At 46.5% G+C, this 24052-nt stretch overlaps 2 protein-coding genes across 2 annotated transcripts; one reads left to right on the top strand and one right to left on the bottom strand.

The window, feature by feature from the left end:
• The first annotated feature begins 1711 nt into the window (after positions 1 to 1711).
• Positions 1712 to 3292, top strand: LOC142368712 (uncharacterized). Its single transcript, XM_075450903.1, has 2 exons — positions 1712 to 2419; positions 3017 to 3292. Exons 1-2 carry the CDS (start codon positions 1712 to 1714, stop codon positions 3290 to 3292), a joined length of 984 nt encoding a protein of 327 aa, XP_075307018.1.
• Positions 3293 to 13208: 9916 nt separating this feature from the next.
• Positions 13209 to 23729, bottom strand: ankrd46b (ankyrin repeat domain 46b). The gene is made up of 4 exons (XM_075451430.1): positions 23615 to 23729; positions 20233 to 20575; positions 17537 to 17695; positions 13209 to 14120 (listed from the first exon to the last, which is right to left on the bottom strand). Exons 2-4 carry the CDS (start codon positions 20541 to 20543, stop codon positions 13904 to 13906), a joined length of 687 nt encoding a protein of 228 aa, XP_075307545.1. The 5' UTR covers positions 20544 to 20575; positions 23615 to 23729; the 3' UTR covers positions 13209 to 13903.
• Positions 23730 to 24052: the final 323 nt, after the last annotated feature.

Genomic DNA, 24052 nt, shown 5'->3' with positions numbered 1-24052 from the left:
TTGAACAGCGTAAACTGTCCATCAGTCTAAAATGCGAACAAATGGCACGTGAACAGTTTATTCTGCTGAGGCAAATAGTTTTTACTTTAACTTTCAAATAAAAACGGGGCGAATTGATGACACTTAACTAACCTGTACGCTTTTTCGGAAGTTCCACGTGTTCATCATGACAAATAAACACAAAGGCTGCTTTTTATTATTAAACGTGTGGCGTGACTTTAACGGGCGTCTGATAAGATCTAAGCTGTTATTATTATTAGTAGTAGTAGTATATTGGCCAAAGTCTTCTTTTTTCTAATACAGTGAGAATTTGGAAGCCCTGAATTTTCCTCGTTTTATAAAAAACAAACTAAAGGAATTTATCAGACTTTGTCCTTTTTGTGTTTCTGTGCGTTTCTTTTAGGTTTAATGCCTGCAGTATTTATTTTTTATTTTTTTTTATCTTGGACTATTTTAAGAGACTGCATGGCTAGAAATTTAGAAATTTTAACGTGACGTTAAGCGTTTAGGCGGAAGCTGCAGGCCTGCTCGGCCTTCTCTGCGGCCTCCTTCTTTATCCGCTCCTAGAATTTATTGTCCAACGCGGGAGTCATAACCAAATTCTAAATTTTAATCAAAGAATGAAAGACCAAGATTAAACACACACACAGGCGTTACCTTTTAACATCCTCATAATCCGTCATTTGTGTGTGTGTGTGTGTGTGTGTGTGTGTGTGTGTGTGTGTGTGTGTGTGTGTGTGCGCTTTTCCCATTCGCTGTTGATTCTCTGCTGAATATACCTGGCAAATAATGTTCAAAAGATTTGGCATATTCCCACTGTAATGCTGTTATGAGTCTTATCTTTGTTAACAGTGCTTATAAGCGCCGAAAGAAGCTGCTCACAAAGCATACACTGAATGTTTAACCTCCCTGGCCCCATCTGTTCGGGTGGATTCGGGGTTCGGCGGTAAAGGAGGAGTTAAATTTAGTAAGTCCCGACGTCCGCAGCCGGAAACTCGCACCGGGCATTACTGCAGAGAAAGCCCATGACAAAAAAAAAAAGGATATGACATTTATGATGACTTAATAAAAAAGGGACACAGAGAACCCCCCAAAAAATCTGTTTTATAAGATATTGCACTGGACACTTGTTTTGAGGCCGGTGCGTTCCGGAGGGAATCTGTCGCGGGCACAGATGACATCACTGAGTGTAGAAATGTCAGAATCTGTATCCCATCCACATCTGTAGGAAATAAAGACTAAACATCCTGATTTTTACTGCAGTCATTGGGCATGACCTAAAGTAGGCCTATCTATGGAATGGGAAGCTGGTTATCAGCTGGTGATAAGAAATAATAAGCTATAAAGATAAAGGGGATATAAATTCTGGCAGGGTGAGAAGCTTCATTTGGTAAATGACAGAACAATCATCAACACATTTATTCGCTCATTTTATTCCAGAAGGACAGTCGTTTCCCTCCTGGCTTCTGGCACTGTGCCAACATTACGCACACCCTAGAGCTAAGCAGTAGAGTGGGAGCGGCCACACCGGTGTGTGTGTGTGTGTGTGTGTGTGTGTGTGTGTGTGTGTGTGTGTCTCCCTCCTTTTAAGGACTGCCTCCGGCTGACACACATCATTTACTGCGCTGTTCAGAGTGGCTCCTGTGTTTTTGTGTGCACATGTGCGTGTATCAGCTGCTCTGACCCACTGAGAGCTCACAGAGGACTCATAATGGCTCGCCTTTCACTCTTCGCCTTCGTTTTCTCCGTCGCTCTCAGGCCAAATGTTGTGGAATCCCTGAGAGTTATTTTAGGAGAGCCGTTAGAATTTCCTGAAAATTGTGGCACGGATGAATCGGGTTCGCTGGAGCACCGTTTCAGTCCGCACGGGAGCCGGGAGGTGGCAGTTTGCAGAGGCGGTGTGTGGACAGCAGGCAGAGCTTACAGAGAGCGCATCAGCGGAGGCTCCTCCGTTGTGTTCAGCCGCACAGTTTACACCGATAACGGCGGAGCCTACGAGTTAACCTGCCGGGATCTGCTCGGCCGCTCTCGGGAGAAGACGGTGCAGTTGGAAGTTGTTGTAGCCTCTAAAGTAACTGCAGCCGAGGGTGAAGCGGCCGTCCTTCCCTGCTACTATGGAACCACCGGGGAAACGGGTTTGTCGGTCTTCTGGGAGAAAAACGGGACGGTTCTGCTTCAGCAGGAGTTAGGCTCCGAAGAAGGCGGCGGCCCAGCTGGCGGCAGGCTGTCCGTGTCCCCTGGCGGCTTCTCCCACGGAGACCTGTCGCTGACAGTGAAGGAGGTCCAGCTGGATGATGGCGGGGATTACTTCTGCTCCGTTGGAGGCAAAGACGCAGACAGGAGCAGCCCTGCTGTGGTTAGGATGGCCGTCAGTGAGAGAAACCGGCACCAGTGCACCTCCACCTCACCACCTGCACATGTGAGTATGCTGGGAGCTTCAAAGCCAGCAGGGGAACATCTGGAATAATGTGAAGCAGCTGCAGTGTCCCTGTGTTCTGTAGGAGTTCTGGAAGCAGAGAGAAAACCGGAGCTCCATTCATTTGTTGAACATGTCTCATTTCTGTTTTTTTTTTACTTCCATAGCCGTCAGCGTGCCCTCAGTGTGTGTGTGATGTTCGAATTGAATTCCATCTCCCTGAAGGAAGCCTGTCTCCCTCAGCTTCGCTGGGGTTGTAAAACTCTGACTTTCATTTGACCTTCACAGCATACCGCCGCCGTCATGACAATTCCCTCAGTTCTCTGCAACTTTTACAGATGAATAAATCAGTGTTCAGTTTTACCGGTGGCACAAGTTCACAACTAAAGTCCTCTCGGGACAAATACAACTTTGAATTTCAAAAGATGCCGCACCAAGTAAATGTGAAAAGTGAAGTTAGATTTCTTTTTGTGTGAGACATGGTGGCATCTCGGTGGTGCCAATGTTCCCTTGAACTCCGGGGCTGTGTTGGATCACTTTTAACTCAGAAACTTCTGTCACTAACATGTCTCATTTCTGTGTTTTGTTTTTTTTTCATAGCCGTCAGCGTGCCCTCAGTGGACAGGGACCGCGTTCTTCCTGTTGGCCTGTGTGTTCCTGTTAATCGGTGGTGTCATTGTTTTGGGCTGGAAGCTGAAGAGCCGCAGATGCGGAGCGCGCGGCCAACGGCGTGAACCGGGAGGGGGCGGTGAGCCAATGGAGGTGATAAACAGCAGCGTGAATGAGCAAAGAAGAGCTGAAGAAACAAGGCAGTCAGATACTGATCCCCAAAGCTCACAGCCACTCGTGTCGAACGGGCACACTGTTACACTATAATAACGCCCACGCTGTCCTATAATCATGTGTCCCAATTGTTCATGAATAAATCTGAGTTTGGAAACGTTGTTCAACATTTAATGAGGATTTACTTCAAAATGTTTCATTTACATGGAAAGAATATACAGCATAAGTAGTTCTAATCCCAGTTAAACACAGAGTGCCTGTATATGATGTTCCCAACAACACTGCTGGTGTAATGCAGCGAGGCCGCGTGCTTCCCACATCAGCAGATCAGCTTCCAGTTGTTACAACAAAAGGGTTTGGAGGTCTCACTCAGCTTTTGTGGGGTTGTCGCAGCTATCTTTGACCTTCACAGCATACCACATCCAACAAGTGGGTGTTTGAATCCACTTCGATCTTATCACCCCTTAGCAAAAAGTAGTATACTTGAAGTTCATTTTATATGCTTATAAGTATAGCAAGTATACCATGGACCATACTTGTAGTGTACTAGAAAGTATACTAATTTAATACTTCTTTGGACTAAATTGGACCATTTTTAAGTTTACAAAAGTACACTTTCAAGTATACGACAAGTACACTAATCTATATACTAATAGTGTACAACGTATATACTTCCAGTCCACATTTTACTTTATTGAAGTATATTAGTATACTTTTATGAACTTAGAATTACTAAAAATAAAAAAACAAAAAAATTTGCTATTATAAGTAAGTTTCCTAAGCATTTTACTTGTAGCATACTATTTATATTTATGCATTTGGCAGGAGCTTTTATCTATAGCAACATATCCTGGTAGGGTAAGGGGGTCTTAAGGACCATACTGGAGGTAGTACCTTTCATGCAGGGGATTTGAACCAAGGTCACCCACATAATAGGTAGAAATCTTTCCAATACCAATACCAAGCCAGTCCCATAGTAATATACTTGAAATATATATCTTAAAGTATCTTTAAAGTTGACTGGTGGCCTGTCCAGGGTGTACCTCGCCTCTTGCCAGATGACTGCTGGGATGGGTTCCAGCCCCCCCGCGACCTGACTGACGGATACAGCGGCTATAGAAAATGGATGGATGGATCCTTAAAGTTCAGTTGCTATGTATTTACAAAATCACTAGAAAGAATGTTGAGAACAAGTTTGATATATTTATAGAACATTTTAAAAGATACCATACAGTGTATTTACTAATACCTGCTTAAATCATTAAAGATTTGCATTTCAAAAACAAAGAGCGTCTATGAAATCAAGTCCTTCTTTGCTGAGTCAACGACGTGACCTTATTCTGTACTTGGATCAAGATAAACTAAGTAACTCTGTGGCAGAAAGAAGTAAAAAGTATACTAAAGTACAAGTATAAGATTTAATATCAAAGTACAAGTGTAAGTCTTAGTGTTAATATACTTAGTCTGAGACTTTTCTTTATACTTTTCATTATAAGCCAAATATACTTCACTATTCTCAAGTATATAAAGTATAGTATATAATAAGTAAACTTCAAGTATACCGCCTCACTTTTAGTATAATATTAGTATACTCGTAGTAGCTCCACTTGAATAAACTACTTTTTGCTGAGGAGGGACACCAGGGCTGCCTGTTTAAACAGGGCCAGCTAGCAGTGGCTGGTGGCTCGTGCGCAGGCTCAGGTTACACTGTATGAGTATGGCCACGCCCAGAGTGGTGTCAGTCAAAGCGATGGACCGCGGCAGCATCAAACTTTTAGTTGCTGCCGTTCTTTGACTGCCCCTGTTTTTAAGCATGGCTCTCCGCTTTGTCTGCCTTCTCATCTCCGTGGGTTCTGTGTATGGAACATTTCTCGAAGTGATTCTGGAAGACTCCGTTGAGTTTCGACCGACGGCTCCGTGTAAGGGCCATTTCAGACCAGGGCGGCAAAGCGTGGCGGAACGGAAGCGATTTTCACCGGCGGAGGTGAAAATACATGGAAACAGATCTGTCCTTGCACACCGACGCGGCGGTAGTCGGGCGGTAGCGGCGCGGAGACGCCTCCGTCCCGCGCTGCTTTTGGAAAATAGAACTCGAGCGGAATTTGGACGGCAGCGGCCGGCGGTGTCTCGTTGAAATGAATGGGGAAATTAAACCAGCTATGTATTCATGTCTTCAAACTTTTTATTGAAACGGTGATGACCACCCACCGGTTTTAAGGAGCGCTGCTGCTCCTCTTCTGTCGAATTAAACACGACGGTCTAGAGTAACATAAATGAAATGAAGTTATCAACAATAATAAACCAATAATGTAAAACTTCACTGCGGAGTTATAAAATAGTCAACTCGGAGAGGCAAAGACAAAACTTACCCATTTCGCTGAACAAGTCTCTGGTGATAACTGTCGGCGTTTTCAACAGTGGCCAGATAGCTTCTGTCTCAGAGACACCTCCCCCAACCCCCTCTTAGAAAACAACAACGAGCAACTTGTAGGCCTAAAGCTACTATTATTATTATTATTATTATTGTTACTGCATCTATATGTGCAGTTAAATACATAGTCTGAGTCTGTGGGATTTGCAGACAGGGCTGGAGCGGAACTACCGCGGCCGCGGACTGTCCGGTGTGAAAAGCCAAGTTGAACACACCGCCTGATAACCGGCGTAGGACTGCCGTCGTTTTGCTGCCGCCACGCCACGCTCTGGTCTGAAATCGGCCTTAGGCCGATTTCAGACCAGAGCGGCAAAGCGTGGCGGAACGGAAGCGATTTTCACCGGCGGAGGTGAAAATACATGGAAACAGATCTGTCCTTGCACACCGACGCGGCGGTAAGGCTCTAGCATGGTTGCCGCGTCTGCTCGCGCGAGCGGTGTTGATGACGTAACGAGTTCGTGCCCGCCATAGGACCCTATATAGTGGCGCAAGTCGTTGCGCGCCAGTAGTTGCAATTTTCTCCGTCACAGAGGTGGCGCTGCTACGTGAAGGTTACCGCTACTCTACAACCACGAAAGTGGAGAAGAAAACAATGCCGCTGTCAAGAGCAAGAATACTGTAATTAATGATACTGCTGCAGTTTTCGGATCATTTTAATTTTTTAATTCAGTTAATAGAGGTGAAAGTTTGAAGCCCCCGGCATCAACAGAGTCTCTGCCCTCTTCTTTGCCTTCACGTATCTGTCCCGTAGCTTCCTCCACACATTCTTACAGAACTCTCCCTCTTTCCCCAAAGTTCTGCAAATCTCTGTGCACCAGTTTGGGGAGTTTACGTGCTCCCTGTGCTGTTTCACTGCAGTTTCGTACAGGTGCTGTACAAACGCACCTCCTCACTGAGCCTGGTCTCACATCGGTCCATCCGGTTCGTTGTGCTCGGCGCCGCCAAGTTACAAAAATCGACTGGTGCACGACAACGCGCTGCGCCGTCTGTTCAAGGGAAGCGCCAGGCCTGAAACGTCATTTTGACGTCACGGTCCACCACCGCCGTGACAGACGCGGCAACCATGCTACCGCCTGTAGTCGGGCGGTAGCGGCGCGGAGACGCCTCCGTCCCGCGCTGCTTTTGGAAAATAGAACTCGAGCGGAATTTGGACGGCAGCGGCCGGCGGCGGCCGGCGGCGGCCGGCGGTGTCCCGTTGAAATGAATGGGGAATGCAGACAGGGCTGGAGCAGAACTACCGCGGCCGCGGACTGTCCGGTGTGAAAAGCCAAGTTGAACACACCGCCTGATAACCGGCGTAAGACTGCCGTCGTTTCGCTGCCGCCACGCCACGCTCTGGTCTGAAATCGGCCTTACACCGACAGGTTGAACCAAAGCGCTTCTCTTATCCTGCACAGGGTGAATGTAAAAGACTGTCATTGCGATCCTCCATGGAAGTTTTCAAGCCACTGACATCATTTATCTTGGAGCTACAGGGAAAAGTCCGTTTTTGAGGTATGAAAGTAACATTTTTTTTTATTTTCTTATTTTGTCTGGTGCCTTTCCTGTTGTAGATAATGTTGTATGTGTTATATCAGGTGAAACTACAGTTTCTCTTGTCATGAATGGTGTAACTGTTCCTTGTTATTGTTAGCGCACCATGCTAATACAGCTATCTAAACAATGAATGACTGTGGTGGGGTAGGTTGTATCAAGAGTTTTTGAAAATGTTACAACCATCCCCGGGCAGTAAAATACTACTTTTTGGTGATTTCAATTATCTTCAGAATGCCTAGAACATGGGTGAGGAAGACAGAGAGAGGAGTGGATGCCATAGTAATAGAAAGAGCAGCAAAGGAGGTGGACAAGGGACGCTCAGTGAGGAAGGTGGCAAAGGATCATGGCATCTGCCATGTTACTTTGTATAGATATATGAAAAAATTAAAAGTTTTAAGAGACCAGGGCTCACTGGATCTTCCACGTGTAGGGTATGTCAGCCCTAATGCTGTGTTCAGCAAGGAGCAGGAGGAGATACTGACAGCATATATTAGCGAAGCAGCTGATATTTACTTTGGGCTAACTCCACGTGAGGTAAGCATGCTAACTGAGAACAGGGTAAAGTAAGCAAGAGTACATTATTTAGACCTTTCATGCAAACTGAATTAATAATTCTTAATAATACTTTTTTAAGTGAAAAAGAAATGAGGAGCACACAAGGCTGATGATGTATTGTAAAGCCAATTGCTGTATACTTTTTCTACATGGAGCACAAAATATGTTCTCTCACAATGTATTTTCCAACTGACCTCCTGTTATGCTTTTGCATAGGTCCGAAAATTTGCTTACCAACTAGCAGTGAGCTTCAACATCAAGCATCCGACACAATGGGATGACAAAGAGATGGCGGGGCCTGACTGGTTTACCAACTTCCTCAAGCGTAATCCCACATTGGCGATGAGATGTCCTCAACCAACAAGCCTGGCCAGGGCTACATCCTTCAATAGAGCCAATGTTGACGCGTTTTTTGGTCGCCTGGGGGAGGCTATCCAAAAAAACGGCTTTGATGGCACAGATATTTGGAACGTAGATGAAACGGGCGTCACAACCGTCCAGTCCCCATCCCGAGTGGTTGCTCGCCGGGGTGTCAAGCAAGTTGGGGCGATGACGTCAGGTGAGAGGGGGCAGTTAGTATCAATTGCATGTGCTGTACAATCTCTGGGAGGTTCAATTCCACCATTCTTCGTGTTCCCACGGGTGAAATACCAGGGGTACTTTTTAAACAACGGGCCAGTGGGGAGTGCTGGTAGCGCCAACAAGTCAGGATGGATGCAGGAAGAGGATTTTCTTCTTTTCCTGTGTCACTTTGTCAAGCACACCAGAGTCACTCCGGAGAGGAAAGTGTTGCTGCTCCTTGATAACCATTCATCTCACATCACCGTCAGGGCAGTTGACTTCTGCAAAGGCCATGGTATTGTTCTCCTCACTCTACCTCCTCATTGCAGCCATAGGCTCCAGCCACTTGACAGAAGCGTGTATGGGCCTTTTAAGAAAATGGTCAACGAGGCTTGTGACGACTGGATGCGGGCGAATCCTGGTAGACCGATGACGATTTACGACATCCCAGGCATTGTGAAGGTTGCGCTACCAAAAGCTGCAACACAGAAAAATGTCCAGGCAGGGTTCCAGTGTGCTGGCATATGGCCATACAAACCGGACATTTTTAAGGATTCAGACTATGCGCCCTCACAAGTCACTGATCGTCCTCAGCTGCCGCCTGCGTCCTCTCCTCCTCTGGTGCCGCCTGGGTCCTCTCCTCCTCTGGTGCCGCCTGGGTCCTCTCCTCCTCTGGTGCCGCCTGGGTCCTCTCCTCCTCTGGTGCCGCCTGGGTCCTCTCCTCCTCTGGTGCCGCCTGGGTCCTCTCCTCCTCTGGTGCCGCCTGGGTCCTCTCCTCCTCAGCTGCCGCCTGGGTCCTCTCCTCCTCTGGTGCTGCCTGCGTCCTCTCCTCCTCTGGTGCCGCCTGGGTCCTCTCCTCCTCTGGTGCCGCCTGGGTCCTCGCCTCCTCTGGTGCCGCCTGGGTCCTCTCCTCCTCTGGTGCCGCCTGGGTCCTCTCCTCCTCTGGTGCCGCCTGGGTCCTCTCCTCCTCTGGTGCCGCCTGGGTCCTCTCCTCCTCTGGTGCCGCCTGGGTCCTCTCCTCCTCTGGTGCCGCCTGGGTCCTCTCCTCCTCTGGTGCCGCCTGGGTCCTCTCCTCCTCTGGTGCCGCCTGGGTCCTCTCCTCCTCAGCTGCCGCCTGGGTCCTCTCCTCCTCAGCTGCCGCCTGGGTCCTCTCCTCCTCTGGTGCCGCCTGGGTCCTCTCCTCCTCTGGTGCCGCCTGGGTCCTCGCCTCCTCTGGTGCCGCCTGGGTCCTCTCCTCCTCTGGTGCCGCCTGGGTCCTCTCCTCCTCTGGTGCCGCCTGGGTCCTCTCCTCCTCTGGTGCCGCCTGGGTCCTCTCCTCCTCTGGTGCCGCCTGGGTCCTCTCCTCCTCTGGTGCCGCCTGGGTCCTCTCCTCTGGTGCCGCCTGGGTCCTCTCCTCCTCTGGTGCCGCCTGGGTCCTCGCCTCCTCTGGTGCCGCCTGGGTCCTCTCCTCCTCTGGTGCCGCCTGGGTCCTCTCCTCCTCTGGTGCCGCCTGGGTCCTCTCCTCCTCTGGTGCCGCCTGGGTCCTCTCCTCCTCTGGTGCCGCCTGGGTCCTCTCCTCCTCTGGTGCCGCCTGGGTCCTCTCCTCCTCTGGTGCCGCCTGGGTCCTCGCCTCCTCTGGTGCCGCCTGGGTCCTCTCCTCCTCTGGTGCCGCCTGGGTCCTCTCCTCCTCTGGTGCCGCCTGGGTCCTCTCCTCTGGTGCCGCCTGGGTCCTCTCCTGCTCTGGTGCCGCCTGGGTCCTCTCCTGCTCTGGTGCCGCCTGGGTCCTCTCCTCTGGTGTCGCCTGGGTCCTCTCCTCCTCTGCTGCCGCCTGGGTCCTCTCCTCCTCTGGTGCCGCCTGGGTCCTCTCCTCCTCTGGTGCCGCCTGGGTCCTCTCCTCCTCTGCTGCCGCCTCGTTCTACTCCCTCTGCTGAGATGCCAAGCACTTCTGAGTTCAACCCTTCAACTCTTCGGCCATTTCCAAAAGCAGGGCCAAGAAAACAAAGCAACAGGAGGAAAAGGCACTCCGAAATTCTCACAGACACACCTGTGAAACTGCGCTTGGAAAAGGGAGGACCGGCAAAAAGGGAAAAATGTCCGAAAAAAAATATGGGAAAAGGAAAATGCAAAAGAAACAAAAAGAAAGGTGACAAAAGCACCCCCAAAAAAGGTTAGGCCAAAGGCTGACAACTCTTTGTCAAAAGAGGAGGAAGAACTGTGCATTGTTTGTATGGATTCCTACAGAAATTCCAAGCCTAAAGAGCAGTGGTTTAAGTGTGCAGTCATCACCTGCAATAATTGGGCCCACAAAGCCTGTACCCTGGGTCTGCGCACATTCATTTGCCCACACTGTGAGTCAGACTGTGAGTTAGATTAATGTTTTTACTGGGAGTCAAATTAATGCTTCTCTGTGTTACATGTGTTCTATGTTACACGTGTTCTATGTTTTTTTTTGTTACACAAGTCATGAGCTGTTTTCATTGTGTTGTTGTTTGCCTCTCTAGGCCAATGTTTTAAAGTTATGATTTTGTGACATTGTAAAATGAATATCTATGAATGAATTGTGAGCAATTGTTTTGTTCTGATGGATGTTTGTTGGTAAGGAGTAAATAAATTGGCATATCAAATTCAGTTCCATTGATTTCTATGCTGTTGCAACCTACCCCGATAGGTGTTACAACCTACCCCAGTAGTGCACACTTTGCATTTGACATGATTTCAGACTTTATGTGACATAATTGAGGACATTTAAATAGTTGTCATTTGTAGTAGACATATGTGTGTGCTTTGCTAAAAGTTATAGAAGTGTAGCGTTTAAATAAATAATTTTAGAGAGTAAATTAGAGTGCTTTCCAAAAAAATGTTACTTTCATACCCGGTCTTCCCTAACGGCGAACTGGAATTAGCTAATATTATCGAGCTGCGTGTTATCATTCCGCAACTATTGTCTGTATTTGATGGCGACGATGCCAAGCTGCCATGCCATGGAAGTGAGAGGTAGACCTCCCCCCGCTCCGCTGACTACACCTCCCCCCGCGGTAAGAATGCTGGAGGAGGTCAAGAGTTAACTGGAGCTGTGCCAGACTCCATTCCTTTGTTGAACATGTCTAATTTCTGTTTATTTTTTTTTTCTTCCATAGCGTGCCCTCAGTGGACCGCGTCCGCCCTCTTGGCTTGTGTGTTGTTCCTGTTAATTGGTCTTGGCATTTTTTTGGGCTGGAAGCTGAAGAGCCGCAGATGCGGAGCGCGAGGCCAACAGCGTGAACCGGGAGGTGGCGGTGAGCCAATGGAGGTGATAAACAGCCACCCGAGGGGGGAAGGACTTCATCACAGCAGCAGCGTGAACGAGCAAAGAAGAGCTGAAGAGACAAGGGAGTCAGATACTGATCCCCAAAGCTCACAGCCACTCGTGTCAAACGGGCAGTGTTGTATAGTAACGAAGTAAAAATACTTCACTACTGTACTTAAATTCAATTCATTTTTATTTATATAGCGCCAAATACAACAAATGTCATCTCAAGGCACTTAAATAATTAAGTCCAATTCAAGCCAATTGGAATTCAATTAATTGTAATCATAATTATTCATAAAATAATCCAATTCGTTCATATAGAGCCAATTCAAAAACAATTTTCTAGCTAAGGAAACCAACAGATTGCACTGAAAACTTTTTCTTTTTCGGTCCAATCTCCCGGCCTGAGCGTGCCTGAGGCGACTGTGGAGAGAAAAGGGGACATATTATGCAAAACTCACTTTTTGCGGGTCTTTGTGTTCATATTCGGGTCTCTAACTGTTCCTTTAAATACTCCCAGCGCCAAAAAAAACCCCATCCATCCATTTTCTGTAGGTCAGTAGAAAGACTTTGGTGTCAAGAAAAAAATGCTGCTGTGAGCCATTTGGATGGCTCCCTTATTGTGACGCTGCAATAAGGGAAATGTGCATTTACCTGTCGAGTCCCCACCCTCTCCATTAGTCGAAGATCCGCCATCGTGTATCGAGCATACATGGCCACGAAAGGAAAATCACACATGAAGTGTTGTGTTGTTGGCTGCACCTGTGGTGCGTTTCTGGAGACCCAGGTGTCCAGCAGCGGCTCCAGTCTCTTCCGGTGATATCCCCTCGGTGGTTTTCACAGCCACGAACAGGACAGCCTGTGTGAGCTGCTCCACTGGCCGAGGGGGGAGCGCTCCTCCGCGCCGGGACAGCCGCCTGAAATAAGTTGAGAAAACATCCGCGCTCGCGGCAGCTCCTTCTGGTGTCCGCCAGTGAGGACAGCCTCCCGGCCGCCAGCAGACAGCTGACCGCGGCGACAGCAGCGCGAGGTCCCCTTTTTTAGGTTTTAAAGTAGTTTTACAAAAAAAAGGTCTTCCTCTTCAGATGCCAGATAAGCTGCAGTTCCCTCCTAATTCTATTTTTCTTTAAATGTTGTTTATAATGATGGCAATAACAGTTGTTTCATTTTTTTTTCTTAATGGTTTAATGTGCGCCTCATGTTCAGCACTGACCTTACTTTAAGAAGAAAAACTTAAAAGGTTCACAAAGTTTGTATTTTCTGTCTAAATTTTGCCTGCACTTGGTTGTGTGTACATTTTAAGTATGTTTGACCTTCAAAGTTGACCAAAATATAAAAAATGGCATTCAAACTGCATTTGTCTTGTTTACGTTTTACTTATACTTTTCATTACATTACTTAAGTAGCCTACATCTATTTTTACAGTAATTCTCATACTTAAGTACAAGACGTTTCGGATACTTTAAGACTTTAACTCAAGTAACATTTCAGTCAGTGACTTGGACTTTTACCAAAGTCATATTTTGGAGGGGTACCTATACTTTTACTTGAGTGTGAGACTTCAGTACTTTATACAACACTGCAAACGGGCACACTGTTACACTTTAATAACGCCCACGCTGTCCTATAATCATGTGTCCCGATTGTTCATGAATAAATCTGAGTTTGGAAACGGAAGCGACTCCCGTGAGTTTTATTTATGTTCAACATTTAATGAGGATTTACTTCAAAATGTTTCATTTACATGGAAAATAAATCAAGAGAAACAATTCAATAAAAGGACACCAAGATACAAAGAATATACAGCATAAGTAGTTCTAATCCCAGTTAAACACAGAGTGCCTGTATATGATGTTCCAACAACAACGCGTGCTTCCCACATCAGCAGATCAGCTTCCAGTTGTTACAACAAAACGGCGGAATTAGAGGGCGATTAACTGGCAAACATTCGGTATGCAGGACAATTAATATACAAGATATTTGATAAATAATCGAGGAGAACACCATGGAAATAAAGGAGACAAACATTGGCAACATCCAGCTTGTAACAGAACAGACGGCACGAAGGAAATAAAAAGGTGTGACAAAGTGTCGATGCATCAGAGGAAATAAGAGCATCATGCTTTCTATGAGCCACCGCTTTCAAAAGCAACTCATTTTAAAAAAAAAAAAGGGAGACCAACATCATTTTTACTGGAGAATGTGTCTCGTCCCAAAATCACTTCTTTTTACTTATGATGTTGAGATGAGGGCAGCAAACAAAACGTAGCTTCTCGTTTGGTACAAACTAAGCAGAGAGCAGAACTTCACGTGTTAACTTTACATCCTCCGCGCTTCTTATTGCCCGCCTGCCTCAGTGCACCAGCTCCAGCTGGCTGTTGGAGAAAGGCAGGACCCCGCTGACGTAGTAGGCGATGCCGAGGGACAGGAGGGCGATGACCACCAACAGCAGCAGGACCCTCCAGAAGCCCAGGTCCTCCACAAACTCCTGCCACGTGGTCCGGAAGCTGGACAGGACGCCCTCGCTGCTCTGCAGGTTGGGGTTGAGTAAGGAGTGGCTCTCCATCGCACTGAGACAGACAGAGGAGACGCTGAGAGGGCGCTTCATAGAGAACAGTTTTAAACCACACCAGAAAGTAAGCAGGTAAACATGAGGAAAATTAGAAGAAAACTAGAAAGAGCTGTTCCTGCGAAACAGCAGTGAGAATGCTTATGAGCTGAATGGGGATAGCTGACCATGCTAAAAAAAAAAGCTGAAAATAGTTCAATTTTAGCTGTAAAAACTGTTGCTGAGGTATAGGTTGAAGGAATTTTGTGATTTTTGTGTACTACCAAACTTAAAGGTGATAGAGAATGGTTGAATGGGGCATTAATCCTTGTTCTGTGATGTGATATGTAGCCCAAAAAAAATTGGTTGGGTCTGTAATGGCTCAGAACCTCCCTAAAAGGCTCTCTGAAACAGCTATGTTACTATGCTGGGTTTAGAATGGGTCGTTTGCCCTTATTGGCGTCGTTTCAGAGCTTATCTGGCAACCTCATTATGAAATGCAGGTAGGTGTTGGCGCTATTCGGTTGCCGTTGCTTGATTGGCTGCCCTTGCTCTCACTGCAAACAGAGCTATAGAGTAATACACTGACTGAAAAGAAAGCTCATCAGAATCAGAATTCGTTTTATTGCCATTGTTAGTAAACAGTGTTCACTAACTAGGAATTTGCTGCAGCGTAAGGTGCAAATATGTAACATAGGATATAATAATAAGAAATAAAGAATAAAAATATATGAATATAAAATAAAAAAACTGGGAAAAACTGTTTTTGAGACGGGAGGTTCTGGTCCGAATGGACCGAAGCCTCCTGCCCGAGGGGAGCGGTGCAAATAGAGAAGGGTCAGCTGTGATCCGACCTGCTCGCCCCATAGTCCTGGAGACGTGCAGGTCATGGATAGATGGGAGGCTGCAGCTGATTAACTTCTCAGCGGAGCGCACAGCTCGCTGCAGTCTGTGTCTGTCGGAACTGACCCTCACTGAGCATTAAATTCTGACTGAAGCCTGCTCGGAATCGTGCAAGCTTTGTGAAACTGTACTCCGTGAAATGCGCAGCGCAAAGGAAAAGTCGGCGGTTGTATGTACTGGGGATGCTGTTAAAAATAAATAAAAGCCATTGATCGCGAACATTGCTTTCCGGGGGAAGAATATGTAACGATCGTAGTCCGCTTTCACAGCCTTGGAAGGCACACCTGTTCCTGTTCCTGTTTCTTGCCGAAGGGGCGTGTGGGGGGGCGATTGCTGAAAAAGTGACGTCACTTTTTCACAAAAACGGATTGGGGGATATTCAAAAAAGGGGAGTACTTGAAACCGAGGTTCTGACACTTGCTGGCACTTCGTGTGTACTCCCCACAGCGGGGAGACTCAGAACTAACACCAAAAACGTGAAAAAGACGATTTTGATTCTCTATCCCCTTTAACATCGGAGTTAGTCAGAGAATTTGAGAGGTTGATCTCGGTTCAAGGCTCATAGCTGAAATTCTGTAAATGTGAGCTCTTTAGTAGTTACATTGGCTGAAAGAGGACAATTCTTCCTACATTTTAAGGTATAATGTGTTTCTCTCAGTTAAACTGTATGAAAGTTAGAGGAATTTGTTTGAAAAAACTGAACAATTTTAAACTCATCAGCACGCACTCAACTGCGTGCTCATTCATAAACATCAAGAAGGAGCAAAATGTTTTTGAAACTCATATTTCAAAATTGGCTGAAGATTTGATAAAGCTGAAACAATTGGTGATAGCTGAATGCCTTGTGACCCATTTAAAGTTTGAATGGCGTCTCCAGCTGAAAGTATGCAGAAATAGCTGAAATCTTCAAGCAGTCACCACAGAGTGTAAATCACTCCCTGTGCTCACGCTGCACTTTCCTTTGTTCAGCCTGCAGGTTTCACAGAGGGAGTTTCGAGCCTGTGGTTTGAGTTGGTTATATGAGTTTGTTGGGTTGCTGATATGAGTTTGTTGGGTTACCGCATGATGTAGCAACTTTAATTCTGCATGTCTGACACAGCACCGCTCCCTCTGGCCAACGTCCGACAGCATGAAGCCAAAATATAGCCATATAAACACAGTTAGTGTTGTTTTGGGCCACCCAACGGCTCTGAGTCGCTCGACTCGGCATTCATCTTCCCCCGGAGTGTGGTCAAACGGTCTTCTTCGCCTTGATCTCGATTGAAAACACCGTGGGATTGAAGCGAGGTGGACTTAGGAAAAGACAAGCACACTGCACCCAGCTGCGACGTGGGTCTGCAACACTGAGGCTTTAGAGACTTCGTCTGTTGGAATCTTATCACACTGTTACGTGAAAATGATGTAGAATATCACTTTATCATCAAAGCACCTAACTGAAAACGGACAGAAAAATGTAAAAAAAAAAAAAGTGACATTGTGTAGTCACGGGTGACTCATCCTGTCATATTTATGGACATGAATCACACTTAAAGAAAAACAATCGAGCGTTGTTATAAAAGCAGCGGCTGCACAGAATTATGGGACGGAATGATCTCCTTTTTCTCATGAAGTGGGTCCTATGCTAGAGGAGGTCATTATGCAGGAGGAACTTCAGCTCCTCTCCTTTAGCATTTGGAAAACTCAAACAGCTCTCATCACGGCTGCTACTCAGTGAGGAAGGTTCCTGAGCAGCAAAGACTATTGGACCGCACCCCGGGGCCTGCATGGCTGCACACTGGAAAGTCGCACACATGCCACATGTGCCGCTCCCCAAACTGAGGCAGTTTTTTTTTTTTTTTACTTTTAACACTGTTCTGACCCTCTGATAAAGAAGAATCTGTGCGTGTATTGGGCTTAAAAACTGTACAATTAGTATGTCACCGTTTACCAAAATGCCCAAGGATGTGCGCCTTCCATAAAGAGGTGCACAGCAGAGTCGTCTTCACTGTTGTTGCTAATGACAACCGGGGCCAGATGCTTTGAGCTAAACCCTAACCCTAAAAATTCTCCTCAGAAGATTTTTACAGCTGTGCTGAAGTGTGATTCTCTCCGCTCCCATTGTTAGCCACAACAAAGAAACATGGCAACGAAAGCAACAGTGCAGCTTCACTAAATGTGAAACTCAAGATGGTCGTCGGAGAGGCGACTACCTCAGCTCTGGAATAGCAAAATTCAACTGAGGAGCGGTGAAAAGCAGCCGAAGCGTCACGTCTAAAGTCGGAGGAAAGAAAAACCAGCCGGCAGCTTACACCCTCTGACCTGTTGGTCTGAAGAATGTGTGAGCTGCCTCCACTCTGTGTGGAGCAGTCAGTGACTCAGACTGAAGCCTCAGACTGAAAAATACACTCTCGGTTACTATGGAAACGCTTTGCAGCTGCAGTGGAGACGATGGGAAAAAAAAAACCTTCTAAAGAAGAAAGTAACTAATACTCGACTTGGTGCTTTTAAAAAAACATCAACAGTAAAAAGCTTCTTTGTGTAAAAGGAGCTGCTTACCTCTCACTGTCGGCCATCTGCATGGTCTCCAGTTTGGAGTGGGCTCCTCTGTTGAAGCCCTTCACTTCCTGCTCCTCCAGGCCCTCCAGGAGACGAATGGCGTCCTTGTTGACGCCGCGTCTCTTCGCCAGCACGAGCGGAGTCGACCCATTGTGGTTACTGTGATGCGGGAAAACAGAGGGATGTCAGAGGAGGGGAACCGCTGAGAAACATCTGACACACGCACACGCAGGGCAGCTCGTGTGATCAGGGCCGCTCGTTATGGACTGCCTGAGCTGTGCGGGACATCATCAGAGAGACAGACGCCGTCTTTAAGTTACTTGAATGCTGATTTTGTCACATGACGCTATAAAATCAGGATTGTGTGACCGTGTGCTCACACACTGCATCACTTTCTGACCTTGTGTCACCGTCTGACAAAAGAAACAGAAACATATGCGAATCGGAGCAGGTCTATTGGGAATTTGGTGTTATAGATGCGTAGTTGTGTCGCAACTGTTTTTACAAAAACCGCAATAGGGACTCACACCCAAACAGCCCCGTTTAGGTGTGTTGGTCCGGTTTTCAGAGGCTCGTTTTTTAGGATTCTGGTCGGACATTTAAGAAGCCTTTCCTTCTGGTCGGACCAGCGCAATGATTTGTTTTCCCACTTCTGCCACCTCTTCATTTTTCTGTCAGCACTGTTGCAGTTTAAAGCATAATTGTTTAAGCCTCCAGACAAATTCAGCCACAATGCAGGAATATACAAAGAGACTTTCCTTCGCTTTTTTTTCCCGCAATTGAAGTGAAAACAGGCCCTCAGTGCGCTCACAGTGCACAGATACAACAATGACACTTCCCCTGAAACCATGAACATGTGGTTTTCCTGTGTGAGGTGATGGAGCGAAAGAGGACATCATAAAACACTTGTGGTTTCTTGCAATGAGCCGACAAAAAGCTACATATTTTTTTAATCTTTCACAGTGGAAAAAAAAAAGCCAAGAAAAGTCTCTTTGTATATTTCTGCATTGTGGCTGAATTTGTCTGAAGGCTTAAACAATTATGCTTTAGACGGAAAAATGAAGCGGTTTTACTTTCAGGTAAAAGACAAGCTGCTAATGATCGCTGCACGTGTGACATTAGTTATCCTTTTTTAATGAGACGAGTCTGGTACAACAGAGCTGTCACCTTCACAACTGAGCGACTGCCCGTGTCCAAATATCACACACACACAAATTCTGAATATCCCTCCTGTCCATAGAAAGTGAAACTTTTGAGAAGAAAATTTCATAAGGCCAGAAGCCAGCCGCTGACAGGCCTGATTCTGCCTCCACAAAACATCGACAGCTGAAACCGGTGAGCATGAAGCATGACGTCCACGACATACCGGGTTGCAAAAAATTCCCAAACACCGCTGCTCGTATTTTCTCCCCTAAAGAGGGTCAGTGTGGGCGGCTTTGTTTCCATCAGTGACTACCAGTCTGTTTATTGGAGCCGCCTGCTGAAGACAGCACGGCAGCCGATTTTTATTCCCTCCGCAAAAACTAAAGAGTTCTAGATCCCTGTTATCAAAAATAATCTGATTTTGAAATGGGTGAAAATAAATGGTTAACCAGTGTTTATACCAGTACAGTGTATAGGTCCCACTCCAGCTTGAACTGAGCAGGAGGAGAACTGGCTGCGGCAGTTTGGACACCGTGGGTGCAACCCAGGACAGCATGTGGGCCCTCACCCTAAAATGAGTGTTTTTATGTAGATTCTCCTCAGAGAGTTGTAAGGGAAAATGAATTCTTATTTGCATTGTATTGAGTGTTACTGTGTATAACCTGTAATAACCTCCTGCAAAGACACCAACCTGTTTTTCTCTCTTCCTTCCATGGGGGCATTGTGTGCTCGTTATATGATTAAACAACTTTAAGGAGGATAGTAGGGAAGATGCTACGGTGCCGAGGCGGCCTTGGCTGTAGGTAGGGAGGGAAAGTAGATAAAAACGCTTAACTATATCAAAGGAGCGATGACGCAATAATCTGCATTATAACTGAATTGTTTTTGCCCCGGTGGTCAGAGCAGCTCTGTATTTTGTACTGTACTGTTCTCTCTTGCAAGATATTATTAAAAGCATCTTATCTCCTCAGAAAATAACCGACTCTGTGCCTTACTAAAATTTCCACCACAGAGTGCAGACAGTGAATGTAGACGGGTACCGTTTATGCTTTCTGCATAAGTCAATCACAGGACCTCCATCTCTTGCACCATACCCGACATTCTTTACCTCCCCGACCTCAGTTGTCTGTTTTCTTTACTGTTTTTAATCACTTGCTCTGAAGTTATTAGCTTTGCCGTTTCCTGCGGTGTTGATTAGCCATTCGAAAAATAGGAAATAGCTAAATTGCAGCAGAGAAGCACCGTCTGAATTATTTAGTTTAAATATAAGTCATGTTAACGCCTCCTTCTGAGAACATTTCCACGTCAGTGACTCTGCAACCTGGAAGCAGCAGCTCTGCAGTGGTGTTCGAGTTCCAAACCCAAATTTCTTTCTAATGGCCACACCTTATTGAGTCACAATTTTACTGGCAGAGAGGTAAGAATGCAGAATAGCAAAGAGGACTGGCACTCAGCTCGGACCAGGACGGAAAAAGGCAGCGCGAAGTTTAAGCAAAGTTAAAGCAAAGTTAGAGCCAGAGGGCAAAATTGTGGTAGCCTGAAAACATTCTTACCAGATATCAATCTTCAACCCGTTTGACACCAGAAACTGTATAGTATCCACATGACCGCACAGATGCAGCGCTGTGTTTCCTTGATAATCCGTCGCCAGCAGATCGGCCCCAAACTTGTGTAACAGACGACATATGTCCACGTTCCCGCGGGCGGCAGCGAGGTGGAGGCCGGTGCGGCCGCGGTTGTCCCGGATGTTGGGGTCACATCCCGTCTCCAGGAGCCTCTTGGCGAAGGGCAGGTCTCCGTCTATGCAGGACTGCAGCAGAGGCACGCTGGTCTGCGACGAGTCGTTGATGAAGACATAGGACATGTCCGAGTGGGTATCAGAAAATTCCAGCGTACCTGCGGCGGAGAGAAGTTAAATATCAGCAACACGAGCCGTTAACTGCAAAACGCACTTCAGAGAGGGGGCGCGTTTTGGCTCAGCTGCAGGGGAGAAGGTGCCTCAGGTCCGGTGTCACCTGAGAGGGTAAAGCATTCCTTCTGTGGGAAGCTCCCACTTCTTAAACCACTCTGTTCCACCTCAGCTGAACCAAAACCACAGCCCACAACCACAAATGCTGTCCCTGTCAGCCCTGCAGCAGCTCCAGCGGAGACACAGTCACATTCTTACAGGATAAGAGTCTGGCAAGAATCGGCTCATTTGAGACGCACACACATCTTGGCAGAGCTCTCTCTGTGAGGAGTCTGCGTGTGCCCCCGCCCATCCAGAGATGGAGAATATTAGCTTGTCTTGACTCTTGCGGCAGCAACGTGTCTCAGAAAGGTTTGGGAGAGGAGAGGAAGGAAGAGGAAGGGGATACTAAACAGAAACATGACTTGGTTTTAAAAGAGCACCTGAGAGAGTAAAGATGGGCAAAGTTTCAGCAATCTGCGAAATAAAAACAACTGTGTGTCCAAATCGTGGAGCAATCTCAGAATAATAGCCGCATTCGGACAGAGCAGTTCTAAGAACGCCGTTCTAGGAACGGTCCTTCTCGGATTTCGTTCTGATAACTGTCCTTCCCCAGCGGAACTGTTTCAGTCTGCATTCGCACATGAGTCGGGGACCGTCTGCGACAGCGACGTGTTACTTTAGCGCCACATTCAACAGCAAAACAAAACAAAACCTGCGAAAAGTCAGGAGAGAAGAAAAAAAAACACCACCAAGAAGCTAACATGAGCCGAATTCGCACTGTAGGAACCTTTGGCAGTTCCTATAACCTTTTCAGGAACGGTACCGTTTTCCCCCACATTCGGACATACAGGAACTCGGGACCATCGCCCTCAGTTCCTGGAGCCATTTCAGCTCCTTCTCCTCAGCTGGGTCTTTTCTGGGCTCTATAGTTTAATGTTTCCTCATACGACACGGACACAACCTGCGCGTGTTTAATAAGTTAAACTGTCACGTGGTCTCCTTTGTCTGCGGCGCGCAGCTCTCCTTCCTTCATGAAACGAAGAAGTATGGCCTGCGCTCGACCCTGACTCTCACTGTGAGCTCTTCCAGCCTCGATGTTAGACGCCCGATGTGATCGTCCATGATTAATATCACCATCATGCAGAGCATGAACACGGTGGCCTCCCCGCTCTCCATGTTAGCTTCTTGGTGTTTTTTTTTCTTCTCTCCTGACTTTTCGCGGGTTTTGTTTTGTTTTGTTGTTGAATGTGGCGCTAAAGTAACACGTCGCTGTCGCATCAGTTTCTATCAGGTACTGACTCATGGAACTGCTCTGTCCGAATGCGGCTATGGAGAGCGGGGAGGCCACCGTGTTCATGGTCTGCATGATGGTGATATTAATCATGGACGATCACATCGGGCGTCTAACATGGAGGCTGGAAGAGCTCACAGAGAGAGTCAGGGTCGAGCGCAGGCCATACTTCTTCGTTTCATGAAGGAAGGAGAGCAGAGCGCCGCAGACAAAGGAGACCACGTGTCAGTTTAACTTATTAAACACGTGCCGGTTGTGTCCGTGTCATATGAGGAAACATTTCAGCCGTGACAACATGACAAGCGGCGTAGCTACCGACCACCAAACACCTGCATCAGATGTGTTCCTATAGAACCCAGAACAGACCCAGCTGAGGAGAAGGAGCTGAAATGGTTATAGGAACCAAGGGAGATGGTCCCGAGTTCCTGTATGTGCGAATGCGGGAAAAAACGGCCCCGTTCCTGAAAAGGTTAGAAGAACTGCCAACGGTTCCTGTATGTGCGAATGCGGCTAATGTTCCTCAACGTAAACTCGAAAAGACTTGGACACTAATACTGTTCGTGAACGAGTTAAACGTCCAATTTTAAACATTTGAAATATTTCCCATGCAAATATAGGTTTGAGAGGTTTTGAAAACTCAAGTGGTACTAGTGTTGCAGTTGTGTCGGTATTTTATCTTGAACCTAACCTGCTCCGTAACAGGTTTCCCTGTTATCCCAGAGATTATGGAGGGATGACAATAAGAGTAACTCCTCACAGAACCTGTTGGGCAACATTAAATGTGGTAGAAATAGACTATTTCGATAGTTCCCTTCCATCAGATATGTTTCACTCAAGTACAGTTTGGCAACAAAACTGTACTTGGGGGGGGGGGGGGGGGGTATAACACTGGATGTGCTGTCCAATCTGACAGCACTAACAAAGAAGGGTGCACATCACTCTCTGTCTGTATGATATCAAGCTGATGAAGGAACTGGGCTTCCTTAGCCTGAAACTGCACTTCAGTTTTTGAGTCTTAAAAGCATAACTCGAACTCGGCTGAATTGACATCATTTCTTGCACATAAGTCACAAACAAGTGGCAAATCTTCAGGTCAGCCCTTCTGCGTTTGGGGTTTGAATTCAGAAACCGTGAACGGTTTAAGTTATTCAACCCTTACCGTTACAAATTCATATGCGGTTTATTATTAATTATTTATTTTTATTTCAGCAAACAGTCTTTTGTTTCAGCACGTACAAATGAGCTTCCATCACATTAAAGACCCTGCGAACATTGCTTGTTTCCATCAGAGTCTGCGGGGAAAAACCCCTAAGATGCCATATTTCCACATAAAAACACTCGGGTAATGAGTTTAGTGGCGTTGTTTGGTTATTCTGGGTGCAGAGGAACATGCTAAATGTACAGCTAACGGCACTACGCGGTTGTTGTCTCTTCACTGCTCATGTATCGCCCCCACAGTGCTGAACATGTCAACAACCTATAATCACTGTTTCACGTTATCGCCATCATATTTCACCTCCTTCAGCCAGCTGCTAATAACAGTTGAGAAGCTGCCTGAGCTAGTTAGCTTTTTAGCTAATGCTTTGTGCTGAGCTATAAGAACCTACGCGGCGTCGCATGACTTCGACACGCACACGTCAGGAAGTAGTTTATTTGGACTCTCTGTTAAGTCGTGTGCAGTTTCACTACAAACCTGTTAAGATGTTCCCAAATACCAGAGAAAAATACTCTTCGCTTTTCTTCGAGCTGACGTTGCTAGCGCTGCTGCTGTTGTTGTTGTGATGCTAATTTCTTCTGTTTGGTCCCCACAGCTGGCAGAATTAAAGCTTTTGTCTCCATCTAGCGGTGTGGAGTATGACCGTCCGTTACTCTGCCATTCATTTGCTAAACTTAGTTCATAATGTATTCCGTCTCGGGATATCGTTTAACGAGGGTGTAGTAATGTGTAATAACTCACTGGACATGTATGTACAGTCTAAAAGTTTGCCTTTAAACAACGCTCTACAACGTTTCAATTATCTCAGATATTACAGAGCTATCTGGGCATAATACGGACACTTGGAAGCTACATAAAGATAACATAAAAGGGCTAATATATATATAAATAAAAGATAAAAAAATATATATATTT

Source organism: Odontesthes bonariensis, chromosome 19 (assembly GCF_027942865.1).
Source record: "Odontesthes bonariensis isolate fOdoBon6 chromosome 19, fOdoBon6.hap1, whole genome shotgun sequence".
NCBI classification, from domain to species: domain Eukaryota; kingdom Metazoa; phylum Chordata; class Actinopteri; order Atheriniformes; family Atherinopsidae; genus Odontesthes; species Odontesthes bonariensis.
Note: the sequence above shows the minus strand (reverse complement) of the source record. Positions and strands in the feature narration are given on the sequence as shown.

Excerpts from the sequence above, each read along its gene's own strand:
- LOC142368712 (XM_075450903.1), top strand. The coding sequence starts at position 1,712 with ATGGCTCGCCTTTCACTCTTCGCCTTCGTTTTCTCCGTCGCTCTCAGG. Across the intron at positions 2,420-3,016 it reads CCACCTCACCACCTGCACAT|CCGTCAGCGTGCCCTCAGTG; the intron begins GTGAGTATGCTG and ends TTTTTTTCATAG.
- ankrd46b (XM_075451430.1), bottom strand. The coding sequence starts at position 20,543 with ATGTCCTATGTCTTCATCAACGACTCGTCGCAGACCAGCGTGCCTCTG. Across the intron at positions 17,696-20,232 it reads GGGTTGAAGATTGATATCTG|TAACCACAATGGGTCGACTC; the intron begins GTAAGAATGTTT and ends CCCGCATCACAG. Across the intron at positions 14,121-17,536 it reads CAGATGGCCGACAGTGAGAG|TGCGATGGAGAGCCACTCCT; the intron begins GTAAGCAGCTCC and ends TGTCTGTCTCAG.